This window comes from Lacerta agilis, chromosome 9, assembly GCF_009819535.1.
Source record: "Lacerta agilis isolate rLacAgi1 chromosome 9, rLacAgi1.pri, whole genome shotgun sequence".
In the NCBI taxonomy this organism is placed as follows: Eukaryota; Metazoa; Chordata; class Lepidosauria; order Squamata; family Lacertidae; genus Lacerta; species Lacerta agilis.
Genome location: NC_046320.1, coordinates 10,602,765 through 10,624,376, shown reverse-complemented (window position 1 = coordinate 10,624,376; position 21,612 = coordinate 10,602,765). Strand labels below are relative to the sequence as shown.

Below are 21,612 nucleotides of genomic sequence, written 5' to 3'. Positions count from 1 at the left end.
CACACTTTTCTTGTCAGGCAATTATTAGCAAATTCTTTGGTCAGCCATTTTGAAAATTCACACAGGTTCAGATTATTCTGAATGAGTCTGTCATGTAATACAGTATTACCTTTTCATCGGGGGTGGGGGAAAACATTTTCTCTTCCAGGGGGTGTACGGAGTAATCATAAGGGTAGGAAACAACCAGGTCCCCCCCATGGAGACTGGCAGACAGGACAAATGGGATAGATTTGAGCCACTTCATCACAGCTTTCGTCTCAGGGGCGACCTGAAGAACATTTTAAAGTGATCACATTAAGATGAATTTCATATTTCCTCATTGAGATATTGTGAATGGAAAATACAGCCTGAAGCCTTTACACACCGCTGGAACATTTTAATGAAAGTGCTCTGTGTCAAGAAGGATATCACCGTAGCACATGAAATTAAGAACTGAGGTCATTTTGACATGCATTACTGAAATGAGGCAGATTATGCACCAAAGAGTATTTTAGCCCCGATGATCTAAGGATATTTTAAAGGTGCATTTATGTTAGGGGACGCGGGTGGCACTGTGGTCTAAACCACTGAGCCTCTTGGGCTTGCCGATCAGAAGGTCAGCGGTTCGAATCCCCGCGTCGGGGTGAGCTCCCGTTGCTCGGTCCCAGCTCCTGCTCACCTAGCAGTTCAAAAGCATGTCAAAGTGCAAGTAGATAAATAGGTACTGCTCCAGCGGGAAGATAAACGGCGTTTCCGTGCGCTGTTCTGGTTTCGCCAGAAGCGGCTTAGTCATGCTGGCCACATGACCCGGAAGCTGTCTGCAGACAAACGCCGGCTCCCTCGGCCTATAGAGCGAGATGAGTGCCACAACCCTAGAGTCGTCCGCGACTGGACCTAACGGTCAGGTGTACCTTTACCTTTTTAGATACTATGTTAAAGGTAAAGGGACCCCTGACCGTTAGGTCCAGTCGCGGACGACTCTTGGGTTGCTGCGCTCATCTCGCATTACTGGCTGAGGGAGCCGGCGTACAGCTTCCAGGTCATGTGGCCAGCATGACAAAGCCGCTTCTGGCGAACCAGAGCAGCACACAGAAACACCGTTTACCTTCCCACCGGAGTGGTACCTATTTATCTACTTGCACTTTGACGTGCTTTCGAACTGCTAGGTGGGCAGGAGCTGGGACCGAGCAACGGGAGCTCACCCCGTTGCGGGGATTCAAACCGCTGACCTTCTAATCAGCAAGCCCTAGGCTCTGTGGTTTAACCCACAGTGCCACCTGGGTCCCTATGTTAATGGCCTATAAAATAGAACACGTTTCATAAACTTTTGCAATCCATACCTTACCCCACCAGTAAGACTGTGGAACTGGGAGATGGTCAGTACGAGCCCCTCGGATCCTTGATAGCCTGTAAGCTTCAGACGTCAAATCTGGGAAGTTCCTATTAAGATCCAGATTCTGCGCTGTTTGTCTCCCATTCGTCCATCCGTTGTAGCCAGCCCCCTGGTCAAGCAGTCAACAAAAGGAGAAGCTCCACAACTCTGGTGCTACTTTGAGATGGTGCACTGAAGCACCAGAGAAAATCCAGAAGTGCCACAACAGCCACTAACATGTAATCTAAACAAAATAGTCACAGCTAGAAGTGGGCATGCTTGCCATGAAAATGAAGTAGAAAACTCAAGTGGTCAGTTCAGATACTGGGGTGGTTGAGGGGGCCTCCTGCCTGCACTAGTTTGCCCTGGTCCCTAAGGGGAGGAATGTTCCCTTAGGGGGAAGCAGAGGGGAGGAGATGGGTGGTGGCAATTCCAAAAGTGTCTCCTTTGATTCATCTTCCTGCACATGTCTTTGAAAAATGGAGAAGACACAACATATTCACGTTGCAGGATCTCCTTCTACCTGGGATTATGGGGGGGGGAGAAGAACTGTAGCTTGGGTGCTACAGCCTTACAGAGCTGAAGGAACTGCTGACCACAAACTCCTGACCAAGAGGTAGAAGGATCTACACATCAGCAGGGGCGTAGCAAGGGGGCGGGCCACCCCAGGTTCCATAATGGAGGGGGTGACAAATTACCAAGGACAATTGGGGGGGGGGATGAATTTTTTTTAATGCCTGCTCCGAAGGTCTTATCTTACTATACTAGGGATTATATAGCTATATATGAAATTTCATGCATATCAGTTAATATCTTGACCCTCCTCCATCAAAATAGCTGTTCACTTGGCTGTTTTCCTATGTCATGAAGGCTGAAATTTCAGTTCAGTGGAGTACTTACTGTTCCCAACCCTAACCCTGTGGAAAGCCATCTAATTAGACTTTAATTTGATTTTGAGATGTTTTTAGGAGGTAATATAATTATTGTTTGATTTTATACCAATGTTATGTATCTGATGTTAGCCACCCTGAGCCCGACTTCGGCCGGGGAGGGTGGGATATAAATAAAAGGGTTTTTTATTATTACTTGTTATTATTTCTTTGTAAGAAAATATGAAATAACATAAAACCATTTTTGCAGGGGGGGGGAATCAATGGGGGGTTTGACAAGAAATTTTCCGCACCGGGTACCACCTGACCTTCCCACACCTCGGGGGGGGGGGGTGACAAAAAAATTTTTGGCCCCTGGGTACCAATTTACCTTGCTACAACCCTACACATCAGCCCCCCCACACCCCCGAAATAAGTTGTTCTGGATGACTCAGGTAAAAAACGCAAATCACACACTACTGTATTGCCAAAGAAAAGCAAAAGAGGTTTGTGGGTTCCCAGAGCAAATTATTAGGTTTTTTTAATTTTGTTTTGTGAATTCATTGTTAGACACCTTGGGCACTAATTTTTTTTTTTTTTAGCAGTATATTATTTCAAATCAAAACAAAAGTTCCGCCCAATCCCCTGCTAGGTATTGACCTCTTCTGCTGCAAGCTCATATCCATCTGGATTCATGGAAGGAAGGAGATGAATTCGTGTGTTGTTGATGAGCGTCTGGATCCTGGAATTCCCAATAAGGTATTCAGAGCACAAATACTGGGCAAGGTAGATCAGTAATTCTTTGCCCACAACTTCATTTCCGTGCATGTTGCCGATGTATTTAAACTCTGGCTTAACTGTGAAGAGATGAGAACCAGGATATGTTTTATCTGACTTTCAAGAAACAGACCGTGAGACTTGGCTCAGTGGTCATTGTGGTTTGTGTTGCCCTCATCAAGGTGTCTGTCACAAACTGCCAAAGTAAGAACCACTGGGAGACGTTTGATCTCTCCCTGCCCCTGGCTGGCCTTCTCATGCCTCAAGGTGAGAGGCGCAGGTGTGCCACCACCAAAGAGCTCTTTCCTGGGGTGGGTAGGCTCTGTTTCGGACAGAGCAGGTATAGCCCCGGTGCTGGCAACCCACACTACACCACTGCTGGAGGGTGGAAATGGGATCTGGTATAAACATGCAATAAGTCAATAGTTCATTTATGGTTATTTGACATGCTCATTCTATAAATATTACAGTAATTGCACACTGCTATTACCAAACTGCGAAATAAATACATTTAATTTAGTTGTTATTCACTGATGCAGGTCTCAATCCCTAGTGTAGTTAACAGTAAGGGTCAGGAATATTCTTTCCAGTTTGCCACGGCTCAAGCAACGTCAATACTCTGAATAAATTTCATATACCTCTGGTGTCCATTACTCACGCAATTCATGGTGTCCAGGACTGGTAGAAAACTCAATCACAAAGAGGTCTTTCCCTTCAAAGCTGCGGCCAATGCTGTACAACTTAGCAATGTGGGAACACCTGGATGCTACCTTTTTCAATTCTCTCACCATTTGTGGGAAGGAGTGGTGGGTGAACTGAATGAAAGTAGGAACCTCACTGGGAGCATCTTCCACAAATTCAGTTTCCCCTGCAATGCAAGGAAATCGATTTAGCTGTGCTTGCTCACTAATTTTTATGCTCATGTAGACGATTATCCCAACACCTGAGAACCTAATACAATTGGGACAAATCTAATTCAAAGAAATGAAAAGGTACGTGTGAATGAAACATGATACCCAATTGTAAGAAGGTGGTTAATACTCTATTTTAGGATCACACTTACACCATGTTAAGCTACCCTGTTCCCTGGGTTGCAGGCAGACTGGTCCCTAAGGAAAATATGTCTCTGAGAAGTATGTGCAGGAGACCTTATTCTCCATCATGTTCTGTTTGTGAACATCTCAGAGGCATTTGGAATATCATAAAACAAGTCTTGTAGCATCTTAAAGACCAACCAGTTTGTTGTGGCATAAGATTTTGTGGACTACAAAAAGGTAATCTGAGCCTGTAGAGTTTAGCAAAACACAAAAGCAAAAAAACATTTTCTCAAGCCTGATCAACCAAAATGAAAACAACCTGAGCATATACAGTTTTACATTTTAAACTCACTTCCACTTAATTCATCATGGTTTTTGCTCCCTTCCTGCCTTGGATCAGGCTAGCGTACCCCACATGTCTGTTGTGAAGTATGAAGGAAGAATAAAATGGTTACAAAAGAGATCTTCATGCTTGAAGACATAAAATCTTGGTTCCTTTAGCTAGAGTGATACCTCTTTGTGCTATAAAGAGACAAGTTTTTCTGCTCCCTCTTGATCAAATGATTGCAGCTCCAAGACATCAACTAATCTTAATCTGGCCTTTTTGGCATTAAAATCACTTTGAGATTTAACCAATCTGTGTGCAGATTTGTTAAATCATCAATTTATTGATCACTTTCTACACAATTGCCTCAAGGTGATGTACAATAAAAACCTTTGTCCCAACATGACACCAAATACTTTATTTCATTCAGGACTGATTTACATGGACCTAAACATATGCCATCCCAATGTGGTTTTGTACAGGCTATGTCAGTAATCTGGTTAGTTTATTTGTGCATAAATTATCAGCAACATAGAATCATAGAGTTGGAAGAGACCACAAGGGCCATCCAGTCCAACCCCCTGCCAAGCAGGAAACACCATCAAAGCATTCCTGACAGATGGCTGTCAAGCCTCCGCTTAAAGACCTCCAAAGAAGGAGACTCCACCACACTCCTTGGTAGCAAATTCCACTGCCGAACAGCTCTCACTGTCAGGAAGTTCTTCCTAATCTTTTGGTGGAATCTTCTTTCTTGTAGTTTGAATCCATTGCTCCGTGTCCGCTTCTCTGGAGCAGCAGAGAACAACCTTTCACCCTCCTCTATATGACATCCTTTTATATATTTGAACATGGCTATCATATCACCCCTTAACCTTCTCTTCTCCAGGCTAAACATACCCAGCTCCCTATGCCGTTCCTCATAAGGCATCGTTTCCAGGCCTTTGACCATTTTGGTTGCCCTCCTCTGGACACGTTCCAGCTTGTCAGTATCCTTCTTGAACTGTGGTGCCCAGAACTGGACACAGTATTCCAGGTGAGGTCTGACCAGAGCAGAATACAGTGGTACTATTACTTCCCTTGATCTAGACGCTATACTCCTATTGATGCAGCATACATACCTAATTATGTGACTGACATCTCCGCTTTCCTTCTTACATGACTGGCTGATTGGCGATCCAGATGACAAATTCACCATCTGATTCAACTCAGGTTAAAACAAGCTGATTTCAGCAACCAATATTCAATTGTAACAAAATGAGTAACTCAGTTGACTTCTAGTCAAAGTCCCTAATACATTGGAATTATATCGGTAGGAATTGTTCTGTAGCCTACAGACGTAAATACTTCGGATTGTGGCCCGGGCCTTTAGGCCTTTTATTTACAAGGACACGCCAAATTTCTAGGCATGCTCACTGCATCTGAAATTAGTAGCATATATACAACATGCAGAGATGGCTTCGGTTCTTACCTCGCAGCTTTGCTAACGGATCAAAGCATCCTTCCACTTCATCGACAAAAAAGCGATCACAGTCTAAGAAATATGGCCATGCCATGTCAATCGCATCAAAGGCAGGAAGGCAGTTTTTCCTCAGAGCTTCACAAACTTTACGGCAAGGCTTAACAATTTTCCCCTCTTCACATTTTGGGGCCATGATAGAGCAGCCTAGAATCCTTAGATCAGGATTGCATTCTCCCTGCAGCAAGTTATGGAGCACACTCATCAAGATATATTCAGAGCTGTATTCAATCACCCCTCTGGACTTCTGATCCAGCAAATTAGGGAAGATTGTTTTTGAATAGGACACGTCATTGCAGGATCCCAGGCTGATGTCCACGCATGTTGCTGTAAGAAATCAGGAGATAAGTAAACAAATGTTTCTTGTTAAGTATTCTTTTGCTGGAAGCCGCCCAGAGTGGCTGGGGAAACCCAGCCAGATGGGCGGGGTATACAATAATAATAATAATAATAATAATAATAATAATAATAATAATAATAATAATTCTACCTAAAAGAATCTAGTATTAAACATAGCACTATCTTTGAATTTATTCATCGGTGGCTTGTCTGGAAACTCTTCACAGGACTGAGGCATCAAAGTTGTTTAGGGTTTTAAACATGTAAGCACATGGAATTGGGCCCAGAAGCAAACTGGCATCCAGGACAGCTGTTTTAAAACAAGGGTTCTATGAGCATTATTATTATTATTATTGGTAAATAGTGATATCGCAAAGCACCCTTTATGTTAAATATGAAGAGGTTCATAGATATGTTGGCTAAGTTCCTACATGGGGTGAAGCAGTACCATTAATTACTCTGAGTGAAATATGGGCATTTTTGTCTCTCTTTGTGTGAGAAAATCTGGGAAGATTTTTCAGTATTTGCACATTAGATTTAAATTCAAAAAAGGAACAAAAACAGATATCTTACCTTTATTTTCTGATGGGGTTTGACACTGAGCTGAAAAACAAAGGTGGAGGGTGGGGGGGGACAGATTGTCATGAAATAAATTAAAACGTGACTGCTTCAAATTGCAGTATATTAGATAGAATTTTTAGACAACAAAACAATTCATTTATTTATTCCCCCTCAGAGTGCCAGATCTCAGCTCCTTTCCCGTTATTTGTTGCATGAGTGTTGGTTGGTTTATTTACCACGGAATATGTGCCAGCAAGTTACACACAAAACACACAAAAATATCTCTGCTCACTACCTTACATTTTCCCTATTAATTACAGTGTCCCACTAGGAACATATTATGCAGTGCTTTTTTCTGGCAGCACTCAAAGGTATGCATTACTTTTTATTTTCAAATGTTAAAAGTGTTTCATTTATTGTAATAACTTCATGGTGTGTACCAGCACCTCATTCACTCATTCACACACACACACACACACACACACACACACTATATATATATCACTTATCTTATGCTCCAGCAAGAATACAGAGAATTGGTGGGTGAGAGAGAGAGGATGGAATAGGAGTGAAATGGCTGTAGTGAGTTCATGGCAGGACATTTGTTGCCTTCCCAGCTAGCAAGTTTAGACACTCCATATGGCACATCACTTCTCAGCTAAAATATGAATTGAGAAACTCCCGATTCAAATCTCAACTAAATTCCAAATTCACTGTTGTTTGGTAACAGGGTACTGCTCCCTTAAGCCACTATTGTCTCTGTCCCCATCCTCGATATGGGAATAATAATGGCCTACTTTACAGGATTGCTAAAATAATACATGCGAAGTGCTTTGAACAACACACAAAGAATTCTTCTTTTACTACTATTACAATTAGGAATCACTGTTACTGCAGTATCTGTGTGCCACATAAATGGAACATGAATTACCGTGCTTGGCTAAATGTATGAAACCCAGATCTACCTCTCTCTATTCCAAAAGATGACGCAGATAAATCCATCAAAAACAGTCCCGAGTCAAGCAAATCAAATCTCATTCGGAATCTCCCTCAGTAGCTTCTTTGCCTGGCTCTGAAAACACTATTTTCGTTCTGTTATCCTATCCCAACCTTCCCTAACCTGCTTTTGCCAGCTTCTGCTAATAAAGGGTTGCCAGATCCGCAGGACTGATCCGAAGTCTCCTGGTTTGTCTGGCTACCCCTAGGTGGCAGGGGGAGAGCTTGAATCTCCAAGTGGGCAACAGCACATTAAAAACACCAAAATTATGAAGAAGACTCAGTACTTTTTCTGAGGGGCAGTATTTCAATATGAGAAGAATAATGAGAGTACCCCTAAACACTTATTTATTTATTTTTAGAAAAAAGCACTGAGAAGACTTAATACTTTGCAAGCTTCAGCCCAGTAGCAGCCAGCTGCAAATTGATGTATAGATTCTGTAGGATGGTTTGCTCTCCTCCAATTGACCTCCGTCTCTGCAAATTATTGCATACTCTTTAGGGTCTGCCTGCCTTCCTAGGTAAAGGTAAAGGGACCCCTGACCATTAGGTCCAGTTGTGTCCGACTCTGGGGTTGTGGCGCTCATCGCTTTATTGGCCGAGGGAGCCGGCGTACAGCTTCCGGGTCGTGTGGCCAGCATGACGAACCAGGGCAGCGCACGGAAACGCCATTTACCTTCCCGCCAGAGTGGTACCTATTGATCTACTTGCACTTTGATGTGCTTTCGACCTGCTAGGTGGGCAGGAGCAGGGACCGAGCAACGGGAGCTCACCCCGTCGCAGGGATTCGAACTGCCGACCTTCTGATCAGCAAGCCCTAGGCTCTGTGGTTTAACCCACAGCGCCACCCACATTCCCTGCCTTCCTACCCTCTACTAATTAAACTCCTTCTCTGGGTCCCAGTGGTGAGAGGGAGCACAGAGGAAGAAAAAGAACTGGGCTGGCCTCAAGAGGAGAGGGTTCCGAGCGTGCATTTGTGCCCATGTGCCCGCATGAGTTGTGGTGCTACAAAACACCGTGGAGCACATGAAGAGCAGCAGGTGCTGAGCTCTGCTGTCTCCGCTGCCACAGCAACTGGATGGCCTTTGGAGACTGGAATGCTAGGAGCAAGGAGTGGAGTCTGGATCATTTATTTTTGTTTAAAATGGAGTGGAGGCTAGATGGAGCATTTCAGGGGGAACTGGATGGGGTGGGGATACCTTTGTGTGTTTGAGAAAATTGGAGGAGCTTTCCAAACTGGAATATGAATTGACGACAGAGCTACATGGATTCATAAAACGGGATTCTGGTAGCTCAGTGATACTTTTGGCTCCCCACACTGCCCCATCTTAAACACAGAGCTTGGGGAATAAAGGAAGTCTGTGTGTTTGGGAAAGTTAATATGCTTTGTGCTAGTGTTCCCACTCCCCATTTCTGGCAGACTCCCTTATATGCCAGACAGGTAGACCTGAAGAAGAAGAAGAAGAAGAAGAAGAAGAAGAAGAAGAAGAAGAGGAGTTTGGATTTGTTTTCCCGCTTTATCACTACCCAAAGGAGTCTCAAAGCGGCTTACATTCTCCTTTCCCTTCCTCCCCCACAACAAACACTCTGTGAGGTGAGTGGGGCTGAGAGACTTCAGAGAAGTGTGACTAGCCCAAGGTCACCCAGCAGCTGCATGTGGAGGAGCGGAGACGCAAACCCGGTTCACCAGATTATGAGACTACCGCTCTTAACCACTACCGCTCTCAGAAATCTTGCATGCTGTGACTGCAGCATTTTAGCTTTCATTCCAAGTATAGGGGGAGCAAATCCACAACACTGATCAATTGCTTATCTCCACTCTCACATTTACAGTGGTTACAGATGCTTCAGGTTACAGACTCCACTAACCCAGAAATAGTACCTCGGGTTAAGAGCTTTGCTTCAGGATGAGAACAGAAATCGCATTGCAGTGGCAGTGGGAGGCCCCATTAGCTAAAGTGGTACCTCAGGTTAAGAACAGTTTCAGGTTAAGAACGGACCTCCAGAACGAATTAAGTTCTTAACCCGAGGTACCACTGTATTGCCACTAGTCTGGCCTTCAGTGATCTGCTGTTTCCCAAGATAATAAGAAACAACTATCCGCCTACCCGAAAATATTAAATGTATAACTTCTGCTTTGAGAGAAAAAAAAGAATCACGGAGGCCGTGAGTATAGAGTTAATTGGATTCTAAATTTCTGCTAATTGGCACTCCGGGAGGAACGTGAAAAAGGAAGCCCGTTCCTCCCTTTGTTTAATGAAGAAGATAACATTGTTTTTAGCTGCTGCTGTAGTAGCGGATACAAAGTCTCCATGGAGTTTTTGACAAGTGAGACTGGCTGAACCCCTTTTAGGGGAATTAAGAGATCGGAAATATCTCTTTTTTGAAATTGTTGGATTACAATCTTTCCACCCTGACTCGGGGGGAAATGGCGGCTAAAATTTATGGTTAAAGATGGAAAAGTACTGAAACCTGAAACCCTCTGCCTATTTCTACCATGCTTGGTTTCGCTTTCAAACTGGCTCTAGACTCGGGACTGACACATGAACAAAGGATTATTCTTTTGAAGTTGGAACTGTTAAACCAGAAGTTAATTTTGTTGAACCAGGATGTCGAAGAAAAGTTATATGCTACAGGAGAGACTCTTGAGAACTTTGGTAAACTGGAAAAAAATCTTGCTAGGGAACTTGAGGAAGTTTTTGGAAAACAAAGTACAGTGACTGCGCAACTGCGAGAAGCTGAAAAATCCTGCTGGTGTGAGAGACGCAGGGTTGGAATACAATTTATATCCAATTTCTGGGGTGAGAGCCCAGAAATGATGGGAAGAAGATTTGTGAATCTACAATCGGAAGATGATTGGAACTTTGAAACGGAGATGCTGGAAGGAGAAGATTTGTGTATCCTGAAGCTCCCTGCAAGGACATTTATGGACTGCGTCTGGACCTGTGGATTTATAGAAAAAGAGGACATTCTGGACAATGGTGTTGGAGGGAGATGGAGAAATGTCTGGGGGGAGATCCCAAGATGGCGAAGGAAAATGGTTAGAAAAGGGATAGGGTGAGAATATATAAAATATAATTAGGATGGCTTATTATGGTACCCTGAAGTTAGTGTGTTAAGAATTTAAGATTTCGAATTAGTGAAGAGATGTTAATTTTATTAGCAGCAGTTTAAGTGAAATAAGATGTATGATTTGAGTTAAGAAGTAATAGGTTATTTTGAAGTAAAAATTAAATATTAAGAAGTATGTTTAGATTTTTTCGATGATTTAAACTTTAGAGATGAGAAGTTATTAAAGTAAATTAGAATTGGAACCAAAGGAGAGAAAACGGGGGAAGTCACCCAGTATAGATTCGAACAAGAATTTTTTAAAAAAAAAAAAAACAAGAAAAAGAATTATTGGTGTTTCAGTGGGGGTTTGCATTTGTTTTTCATTATGTTTTGATTGTTGTGTTTGTGTTGTTGTATGTGTTTGTGTTGTTGTGTTGTTTGTAAAAAACCAATAAAATTCTTATAAAAAAAAGAAAGAAAATGCAGGAACAACTTATGGTCTGTAACTAGCTCAAGAAGAACCCTCATCATCAGTTTGTGCAACTTGACAAACCGTATTAAAGATTCAATATTGTAGGTTAAATCTGCACTTTAGCCACTAGGTGGCAATACAGACAGCAGCAGAGAGAGTGAAAACATTTCCAAAACTCATTCTCGGATCTCATCGTTAGTGCTTGATGCATAGAAAGACCAGGGAAGGGGAGGGAAAAAGTAGACTGGTGAACCAGAAAACATATCATCATTTGAGCTGGTTTATAACTGTAATAAACAAATGAAAAACGTACTATCTTTAAAGGAGCCTTTGCAGCCTGCAATTTACAAAATTGCTAGAGGCTGTGCTCACATTGCTTACCAACACCACAAAAAAGAAGAAGAAGAGTTTGGATTTGATATCCCGCTTTATCACTACCCGAAGGAGTCTCAAAGCGGCTAACATTCTCCTTTCCCTTCCTCCCTGACAACAAACACTCTGTGAGGTGAGTGGGGCTGAGAGACTTCAGAGAAGTGTGACTAGCCCAAGGTCACCCAGCAGCTGCATGTGGAGGAGTGGAGACACGAACCCGGTTCACCAGATTACGAGTCTACCGCTCTTAACCACTACACCACACTACACCACAAAAAAACCTCCCTTGCCAACCCCCTCCCTTTACACCTCCCCCAATCCATGGAGTTTGCCAGGATTTTTGTTAGGTGCAGGCAGGACTTTGTGGGGGACGACGACTTTGGTTAGAGGGCACAGAACCGACGTGATTGGTCATTTAGTTAAGTATTTCTATTGTTTTACTTGATCTAGTGGGGCAGCTGCTCTCCCGCTGCCCATGCCCCAATTCCTTCTCCTTACAGATCACCCAAACCCCGAACCATCTTTCAAAGATGCCAAAGCCATGCCCAGATAATTCAAAGCGCAATGAGACCTGCACCAGCAGTTGGTAGTTCCAGTAGGGTTGCCAAGTAAAAACCAGCACACCCTGAAAGTTGTTGAGGTTTTAGGAAGAACTCAACCTTGTTGAGCTTCTTTTTAGGAAACCACCGAAATTGTTGTTGAGCTTTTCTATACAAAAACGATAAAAACACAATTTTTCGATTGACTTGCCTAAGATCCAGGACAAAAGAACCACCTTTTGGAAATGCCTCCCCCCCATTGTTTGTAAGCCAGGCTCCTTGGAGTACAGGAAGTACATTACCAGAGAATTTATTAGCATATAACTCTCATTTTGCTTTGTATTTATGATTTGTCATGTTCTAATTTACTGACAGGGATGCGGGTGGCGCTGTGGTCTAAACCACTGAGCCTCTTGGGCTTGCCGATCAGAAGGTCGGCGGTTCGAATCCCCACAACGGGGTGAGCGCCCGTTGCTCTGTCCCAGCTTCTGCCAACCTAGCAGTCTGAAAACACACCAGTGCAAGTAGATAAATAGGTACCGCTACGGCAGGAAGTTAAACAGCATTTCTTTGTGCTCTGGCTTCCGTCACAGTGTCCCATTGCGCCAGTAACGGTTTAATCATGCTGGCCACATGACCAAGAAAGCTGTCTGTGGACAAACATCGGCTCCCTCAGCCTGAAAAGCGAGATGTATTCTGCACCCCATAGTTGCCTTTGACTGGACAACTGTCCAGGAATCCTTTGCCTTCCCCTACCTTACTAGAGATGATGCTCTGAGTGTGCCCCAAATAACACGGCAAATTGGAGTGATTCTGGGCAGGTTTTCATGTCTCCAAATGGAATTAACAAGGCTTCTCAAGGTGAATGCTAAACTTCAGTCCCTCTGTGGCCTTGTCCCGTCCCCCCTCGCCCCACTTTGCTTTTTCTTTTCTTAGAAATGAAACCAGACTGATTGCGGAAACGCCCAGAACTCTAGAGGGGGTGGAGAGGTAGAAGGGAACTTACATTTCGACAGACGTTTAATTATTCCCCCAGTGCACTGCAATCACAGTGTTTGCGGGAAGAGATGCTGAAGTAAATAAACAGTTGTTCTTCAGTTGGGTTGTCATTCTTGTACACGATCCATTTGGCTATGAAAAGCAAGCAGCTAGGCTATTGGGATAGCTTCCTTCCTTCCCAATCATTCTTTCTCCTACCAAACAATTAAAAATCATTTCCTTCTCTTTCTCTTCTTCACAAAGGGTACTTTCAGAAAGGACTTGAAAAGCATGATTTCCCCATTTTTTATTTCAACAGATATATATTTTTATGTATATGAGAAAATCACCTAGCAAAAAAGCCCCCGGATCTTTTGTATGAAATTTGTTGAGTTTCTTACCCAGGATTGCCACCTTCATCTCCCCAGTTTTCAAACTGATTTTGCCCATAACAAACTGAGGGAGAGAACTTGATTGCCAATTTAGGGTGGGAAAACAAAGTGTGAGCTTGTGGGAGAACTGCTGTGTCTATTTCCCCCCCTGAAATCTGGCAGTCTTCTTCCCCTCGGAAGAGGGGACCTTATCTTCAGTTTTAAATTGTCTTTGGTTTGCATCTAATTCAGAAAAAAGTAGAAACTTTGGGCAGTTACCAACTAAGCAGCTATGCTAGTGCAACAACATTTAGCCGCACAATGTATTTTCCCTGTCCTCTTCTTGTGCCAAATTTGGTCCAGGGGTTCCCCCCAACCTTCTGGAGCAGATTCTTTTTGTGGGGGGAGAGCAGGGAGTGGGAAAGTTGCATCGCACAGCTAAAAGTTATCGCACAAGCATAACTTCACTTGGATACTGCCCTAAAGATTGCCTACACACACAAAAACCTGGATGGATCTCCCAGAAATCAAGCAGGTTTAAACCATTCCTTTGCCTGCAAATTTCATCCACTTATGTGAAAATGGGGGGTTAATAGCAAGTTTTATATCTCCCATTATAGTCAATGGGAATGAAACAGCTTCAAATTTAACATATCAGAGTTGGACCCAAATACTGAATCAAAATGACACAGCACAGATTCAAAATGGGTGGAGCTGTTTCAAAACACAGCAGATACAAGGCAGAGCTTGTGGCCTCTGCACACATTAAAAAAAAACGGGATGTACATTCCAATGCAGCATAGCTAAATAAATAGTTTCTCCAGCTTTGTATTTCTGGAATTTACCCTGTAAGGAATGATGGATGGGTGACAAGTAGACCAACAGAAATTATCTCTGCACATGGAAGCAAACTTTCTCTAAAACTTAACCATAGGTTAAACTTAACCAATCTAACTTTCCGATATGAATTGTAGCATAGCCCAGATTGCAAAAGAGATTGCAGGATATGGGGTACATACCTCCACCTTTGGTGGGAGTGCACCCTGGTTCAATCATTTTGGTTGGCAGTTTTCAAAGAAATTGAATTTATTCACAGGTAGGTAGCCGTGTTGGTCTGCCACAGTCAAAACAAAATAAAATAAAAAAATTCCTTCCAGTAGCACCTTAGAGACCAACTAAGTTTGTTATTGGTATGAGCTTTCGTGTGAATGCACACTTGAGAAGTGTGCATGCACACGAAAGCTCATACCAATAACAAACTTAGATGGTCTCTAAGGTGCTACTGGAAGGATTTTTTTTTTAATTTATTCAGTTTGCCTTTGTTTGAAGGTAGTAATAATGACATGAAATCCAACAAACTTTTAATTCTGCAAGCCTTTCTATACTCAAAAAATAGAAAACGTTATCTGGCCTCTGTATTTCCTCATGACTGAATAATGTTTGGAAATTTGCTTTGCTAGAAAAGATAACTTGGCATTTAGGGCTATTAATGGCACTGTGAAACTGGTCTCTTTTCATTCTGTATGGGAGGAATTCTCTCTTTTATGCAAATACCTATCAGTTGCATCAAATGTTGCCTGCTGATTCCCTGGTCATATGGAGCATGTGATCCTTAAAAAAAGGACTGATATTATTATTCCAGTTACAGGTAGGTAGCCGTGTTGGTCTGCCATAGTCAAAACAAAACAAAAAAATAAAAAAAATTCCTTCCAGTAGCACCTTAGTCTCTAGATTCCTGGAAGGAATTTTTTTATTTTTTGTTTTGTTTTGTTATGATATTATTATTATTATTATTATTATTAGTGGTAGTAGTAGTAGTAGTAGTAACTTTCATATACCCTTAACATATGCACTATTGACCTGAATGCAATATCCGGTGTTTGTGATCCAGTTTTCTCTTTTGTTTTTTTCTGATAAGCTTGCTTCTACAAAAATCCAATAAAAATATTTTTTTTTTAAAAGTAGAAATGATGGGTGGACATAATGCACAATGGTAAGTCCTACAGTTGGATAGAAAGGAAAAATAAACAAAGAAAAGGAGGCAGGTTTTCCAAGTTCCTCTCCTTTTCCCCTGATGGGGCCTCACCATGCCTGGCAACATAACTGGAGCCTGTGTCTGCCACTGAGCTGACCCAGCGCTTGGAAGTAAAGATGGGGCTCTTCGAACTGCTCCTGTAAGCTACAGCTGGGGCCAGTTCCTTGGCTACCACAAGTCAGTTGTGGAGAGCTCCGGCCCCGGCTGCCACCCTCCTCTTAGAATCATAGAATCATAGAGTTGGAAGAGACCACAAGGGCCATCCAGTCCAACCCCCTGCCAAGCAGGAAACACCATCAAAGCATTCCTGACAGATGGCTGTCAAGCCTCCGCTTAAAGATCTCCAAAGAAGGAGACTCCACCACACTCCTTGGCAGCAAATTCCACTGTCGGACAGCTCTCACTGTCAGGAAGTTCTTCCTAATGTTTAGGTGGAATCTTCTTTCTTGTAGTTTGAATCCATTGCTCCGTGTCCGCTTCTCTGGAGCAGCAGAAAACAACCTTTCTCCCTCCTCTATATGACATCCTTTTATATATTTGAACATGGCTATCATTTCACCCCTTAACCTTCTCTTGTCCAGGCTAAACATACCCAGCTCCCTAAGCCGTTGCTCATAAGGCATTGTTTCCAGGCCTTTGACCATCTTCTCTCTGGCAGTAGCAGCCCCAGGTAGCCAGATGACCCACATGGCCAGGGACATCCTGCCCCTTGATGTTTTGCTTGGGACGCCCTGTCTCCTCCTTCCCCTCCTCCACTGCAAGCATGCCACAGCACCACCACTGTCTCCTCCACGGCTGTGCCATGCCGCCACTGCCACCAGCAGCAGTGGCAGGTCATACCTGTAGCAGAGGAGGCAGCGGGAGGGGGTGGCTGCAGCAGTGGTGGGGTGCACTCACAGCAGAAGGCAAGCCCACACTCCTCAGACCCACATCTGCTTTCTGAAGAGCCCACCTCACGTTGCCTCATGGGTGGGTGGGCCAACTCTGGGTAGGTTGTTCCTGGGCCTTAAAATAGCAACTCAATTTACAGAGATATATGGAGACAGCTACTAATAAACTGGCAGTGCTATGGATATGTGTTTAGGTCTTTTGTCTTAAGGGGTGGAGGTACCGCCAAAATTTAAATTCCAGTTTTTAATTTTGAAATTTGCACCCATATATACATTAGCATGTATGTTTTATGCAAATTTGTTTCCTCTTTTCGGTGATGTTTATCCTCCTTGTGGCAATGCATTAAGTGGCCACTCTAGGTTATTGGCTGGATGAATGAGAGAAAATCCATCTAGAGAAATGCTGAGTAGGACCTCTAGATCTGTCAATGCAGATGCACTTTGCTTTGGGTGGAGTTGCAGGGGCGGAGGAAGGGGGTGTGGTGGGGGGTGGTCCGCCCCAGGTGTCACCACTGGGTGTGTGTGTGTGACAAAATGCTGGGCGGCACTCACCGCAGGGCCTGCAGTGTGCCCGAGCCACGGGACTCTCCTGGGAGTGATGCGGTGGCTTGGGCGTCCACAGGCTCCGTGCTGCCCCCAACAGTCTGCCAGCCACCTCCCCCTCAGCTGTAGGGCAGCTGAGTAGGAGGAGGCAGGCAGGCTCCTCAGAGGCCCCACAGAGCGTCCTGCCCCAGCTGGCCCTGCCCCTGGGCGCAGGTCACACGTGCCACCCCCGGCGCCTGATCAGCTTGCTCCGCCGCTGTGGAGTTGCACTCCTCTTGAAGAATCAGGTGTGCAGTTAGGTAGTGTTCCTGGACCCAGGTTTACTCCTGAATGCTCAGGGAGCTGCTGTACCAAGGACCACCTTCGCCCAGCTGAGACTGGTGCACCAGCTTCAACAATTTGTAAAGAAGGCAGGTTTGACCATGGTCACACATAAATGAGTCGCATCAAAGAGTACTATAATGCTCTTCATTTGGAGCTACCTTTGAAGTGTGTCCAGAAACTTCAGCTGGTTCCAAAATGCTGCAGTCAGACATTTGACTGATTCCAGATACTAGGAACACATGACTTCTTTGCTAGATCTTCATGACCTGCTAGTCAGTTTGTAGGCCCACTTCAAAGTGCTGGTGACTTAGGACTAGGATACTTGAAGGACCATCTCCTTAGGAACCTGCCCATTCCCCAAGGTCATCAGGATAGGCGCTGTTTCATGTCAGGCTCACCTTGCAGAAACAAGGCTGGCCTGAGACATTTTGGCGCCTGAGGTGAACCTCAAGGGAAGAAGAGGTGAGTGAAGATTTACATCAGGAACATGGGGGAGGAGTAAAGGTCTGCATCGGGAACAGGATGGGGGATCAAATCAACCTTATCCAACAGTTGTGGGAATCAAAGGCCATCGGCAGAGAAGGGGCCTGCTCTGAATCGTGCTGGATGGACGCAGAGCCCAGGAGAACCCAGCCAGCAGTCAGCCCCCCATCATTTTCTCCCTAGGGGTAGGAGACCAGCAGCATCTCCTCCTATTTCCCCAAGAGGACGCTGTAGAGGCAGCACAGGTGGGGGGGGGCTGCTGAGGAGGGAGGAAGATCTGACCTCCAATGAATGTGCTGTAGCCATTACTACCACTGCGACGGCAGCAGTGGGCGATGCATTCCTTGGGCGTCTTATCTGCTGCCCCTGTGAGTCCTGCCGCCTGAAGTGGTCGTCTCACCTTGCCTTATGGATGGACCAGCCCTGCCCTAGAAGGACAAGTGGCCACTGTGAGCGGGAGCACCTTTTCCCAGGTTAGACTGCCATGCCAACTGCAGCCCTACCCGGATACGGTAGGCATAGAGCTGCCTTTGAAAACAGTGAAGAAACTCCACTTAGTTTATATGATGGCTAAAAGACTGTTAACTGAATCTGAGCAATCTGAGCACATCATATTGTTTTTGCCATCTTCAACAGCTCCCAGTCAATTTTTGGCTCCAAGTCAAGGTGCTGGTCCACAGATGCTTGATGCTTGATAAGATGCCCACCCTAGCATCAAGCTTCTCTCCTGACTCTTGCTAGGAAGCCAACCCTCCCCAATGGCTCAGATTGCCCAAGGAGGCCAGTTCAGGGTTGCAACAGGTTCCTTGGCTCTGAAAGACCCATGGGATGCCACCAAAATATGCCACGAGGGACCCTGCTGGCCCAAGCCTACCAGCATTAAATGTCAAGGGCTGGCAGGATCAGTTCCCTGGCTGCGTTCTAGGGGCAGATTGTGGAACTGGGTGGTACAATGAACGAAATCATTTCCCTCCCCCCAAAACTTTTTGAGCCGCCACAAATGCTTCCGAATATTTGTAAGAATAAACAGAAAGAATGGAGGTGAGTATCATACAGGAAGAAAAAGAATGATCTTACAGAGTTTGCCAACCTGGTTATTGAAGGCAGCGAGTAGAGAAGATGAGCAGAGCCCCCCCCCCCATAGCTCCCTATTTCTGCTTCCTCCAACCAGGAGCTAAATAAAGTCCCCCTTATGGCTTCCCAGGGCCCGATGGAGCGCGCAGCAGAGCAGACAGAGGCACCGGGGGATGAAACTTACTGTTTTTTAAGGAACCCTCTCCTCTTTATCTCTTTCAGACTCGAAGGGGGTCACGCTCAAAGTTAAACGCCCAGGAGACCAAAAGCGCGCGCACAAAATTACAGGCGAGGGATCGTCCCCTTTGATTACAGGGAGTCTGGCCAATCTGTTCCTGGAAAGAGGAAATCTCACGTCTCTCCGCATCCTCCGAGGCTTAAGCCGCTGCAGGGACGGTGCGATCCTGCTGTGCTTTGCAGGGGGAACCCCTTGAGCTGGCGCTTCAATGGCAAAAGCACCCGGGGGGGGCTGAGGGCTTCCCCCCCCCAGCTCCCCCTCTCCCGAAGCGCCGCTTTGTGCCTGATCGCCCTTACCTTGAGCCCCCTGGCCCGGCTGGCAGGCGGGGGCTGCGGGGTGCAGGGCGCCCACGAAAGCGCCCACGAGCAGAGGGAGCCACATGCCGGAGCCCTTTGTGCGTGTCCGACGCCGTGATGTGGCAGCACCGGCCAGCGGCTCCTCCACGTCGATGGAGCCACACACGCGCGCGCTGCTCTCTCGCCAGCCGCGAAGGGACCGAGGAGCGCGCTGCAAGTGCGCGCCCGCGTATTATGGGATATACGGCGCGGGGATCGGGTTACAGCGGCTGGTATTCCTGGGTGGAAAAACAGATTTATAGGAGCCTCGGGCTGGGAAGGGGGAAAGGGAGGAAGCTGGGGGTGCGGGGCTCCCTTCTTCGCCAGGCGCTCACATCCTGCCAGATCTGGCCGCTCCAGGGACGGCCCCCCCTTCCTTCTCCCTGAGCGAGCAAGACCTCAGCAGCACGTTTGCTGCTGCAGCTACTAATGAACTGATTCTTCAAATCCAGCCCCTGGCCCCCCCTCACCCTCGACTAGCACGTGGGTCAAGACCCAGGATCAAGGCATCTTTCGACCAGCCCCCCCCCCACTCTTCATTTAGCGCTCAATTCGTACTTCCGAGTGGAAAGGTAGAACGCAAGGCGGCCAAAGCGCACCTGTTCGGGGATCCAGCCAAGCCAACCTGGAACAGAAGCTATGTTCTGGCGACCTTGTTTAAGGATCCCAGCCCCAAACTAGAGGGCTTCATTGCTATTTAGCAGGGTGGGGGGCGGAAGGGGTCCTGGAATGTAGAAGGGAACAAAGGTGGTTTTTCCTTCTCCTTGAACATCCTCAAATGGCACACGAAAGCTCATACCAAGAACAAACTTAGTTGGTCTCTAAGGTGCTACTGGAAGGAATTTTTTTATTTTGTTTTGTTTTGACTGGCAGACCAACACAGCTACCTACCTGTAACTTTTTACTAAGTTTTGAAATATTCAGTTTCTGCAGCATCCAATTGTTCTGCATGGATAGGCGTCCAGGTGACAGCAGCAGGCCATTGAGCCTCAAGAGCTCTTTAGGGGAAATGGCACAGGCTTGCTGCTATTTCTCTCTTAAGAGCTCTAGCCTCCAACCAGCCTCTTTCCTTTCTCCACACAAGAAGTTAGTTAGTCGGTCAGTCACAGAGCTGTGGGGGAGCTCCTTTTCTGGGACCAGATGATCTCCATGAGTCACAGGAAGTTAAATATTGCCCCACTCAGCAGCCTTTGCTCATGCCCTTCCTGGGAAGTTTGAACTGCCAAAAGGGAAACTGCTCAAGTTCTGAATGTGATCTTTTCAGGAAAAGTAACACCAAAGAGAAGAGGCTAGAGTCTACCCCCCCCACACACACCTGAATGAAGCTTCAGTTTATCAGCATTTGTTTGTTGTAGAAACACACCCTACTTTTACCTTTAATGTTAGGGGCTTCAAGTTTCTGTAATGTGGCTCCCCACAAGCAGCGTAATACAACAGACACAAACAGTAAAAGTTTTATTTATTTGTTAAGGAAGTAGACTAAGATTCAGGTGCTGAAATCCTATTAGTGTGAGGTTTAGACTTGTCAAAGTATAGTGCTGACCCCAATCCCCCTTCCCCATTTTGTCAGTTTATTAAAAAGTTTCCCCTTCCCAACCCCTAGCGACTTTTAATGTGCAAACCCACAGCGGGTAGGTGTGTCATGGGTGAATGTGGTCCTCCGCCCAAAACAGGTTAGCTCACCCTGTTTAAATGGAAATCAGGGCAGGATAACTAAGGGGTGCATATGTCCAAAAGGAAATTACAGGACGTAGCTCAGGGAAGCTCAGATCTGTGCCTCCCTAGCATTGAGCTTGTATAACAAAACTCTTCTCCCCTTCCTCTTTCACAGAAACAAAAATGATTAGTTCTGTGTTCTTTGCATTACACCAAACATGTAAAAGAATATGTGCCTGGATGTGTTTGAGACAGCACAAAAACAACTGGCATCGCAAAGTCATACAGTGACATTTGCCCACCAGATACGTAATTTCAGAGGCAGATTTGGCTCGAGGTTGTTCTGAGATATGATTGAAACAAAAATGAACACTATAAACTATAACCTCTGAGTTATTCAGAGAATTCAGAAGATTATCAAGGTTGAAATTCAACAGACAAATGGAAAGTACATCGACCATCCAGCCACGGATCCCTCCA

The 21,612-nt window shown here is 45.2% G+C and overlaps 1 protein-coding gene across 1 annotated transcript in view; it reads right to left on the bottom strand.

The window, feature by feature from the left end:
- The window catches only part of CPZ (carboxypeptidase Z), a 36,506-nt gene extending 16,888 nt beyond the window's left edge, over positions 1–19,618 (bottom strand). The window contains exons 1-7 of the mRNA XM_033160610.1: positions 19,438–19,618; positions 6,788–6,817; positions 5,828–6,202; positions 3,656–3,865; positions 2,881–3,077; positions 1,320–1,481; positions 110–268 (exon numbers count right to left, since the gene is read on the bottom strand). Coding sequence (XP_033016501.1) covers positions 110–268; positions 1,320–1,481; positions 2,881–3,077; positions 3,656–3,865; positions 5,828–6,202; positions 6,788–6,817; positions 19,438–19,522 — 1,218 coding nt within the window. The 5' untranslated portion in view covers positions 19,523–19,618. The remainder of the gene's footprint in view (positions 1–109; positions 269–1,319; positions 1,482–2,880; positions 3,078–3,655; positions 3,866–5,827; positions 6,203–6,787; positions 6,818–19,437) is intronic.
- Between the last annotated feature and the right edge of the window lie 1,994 nt (positions 19,619–21,612).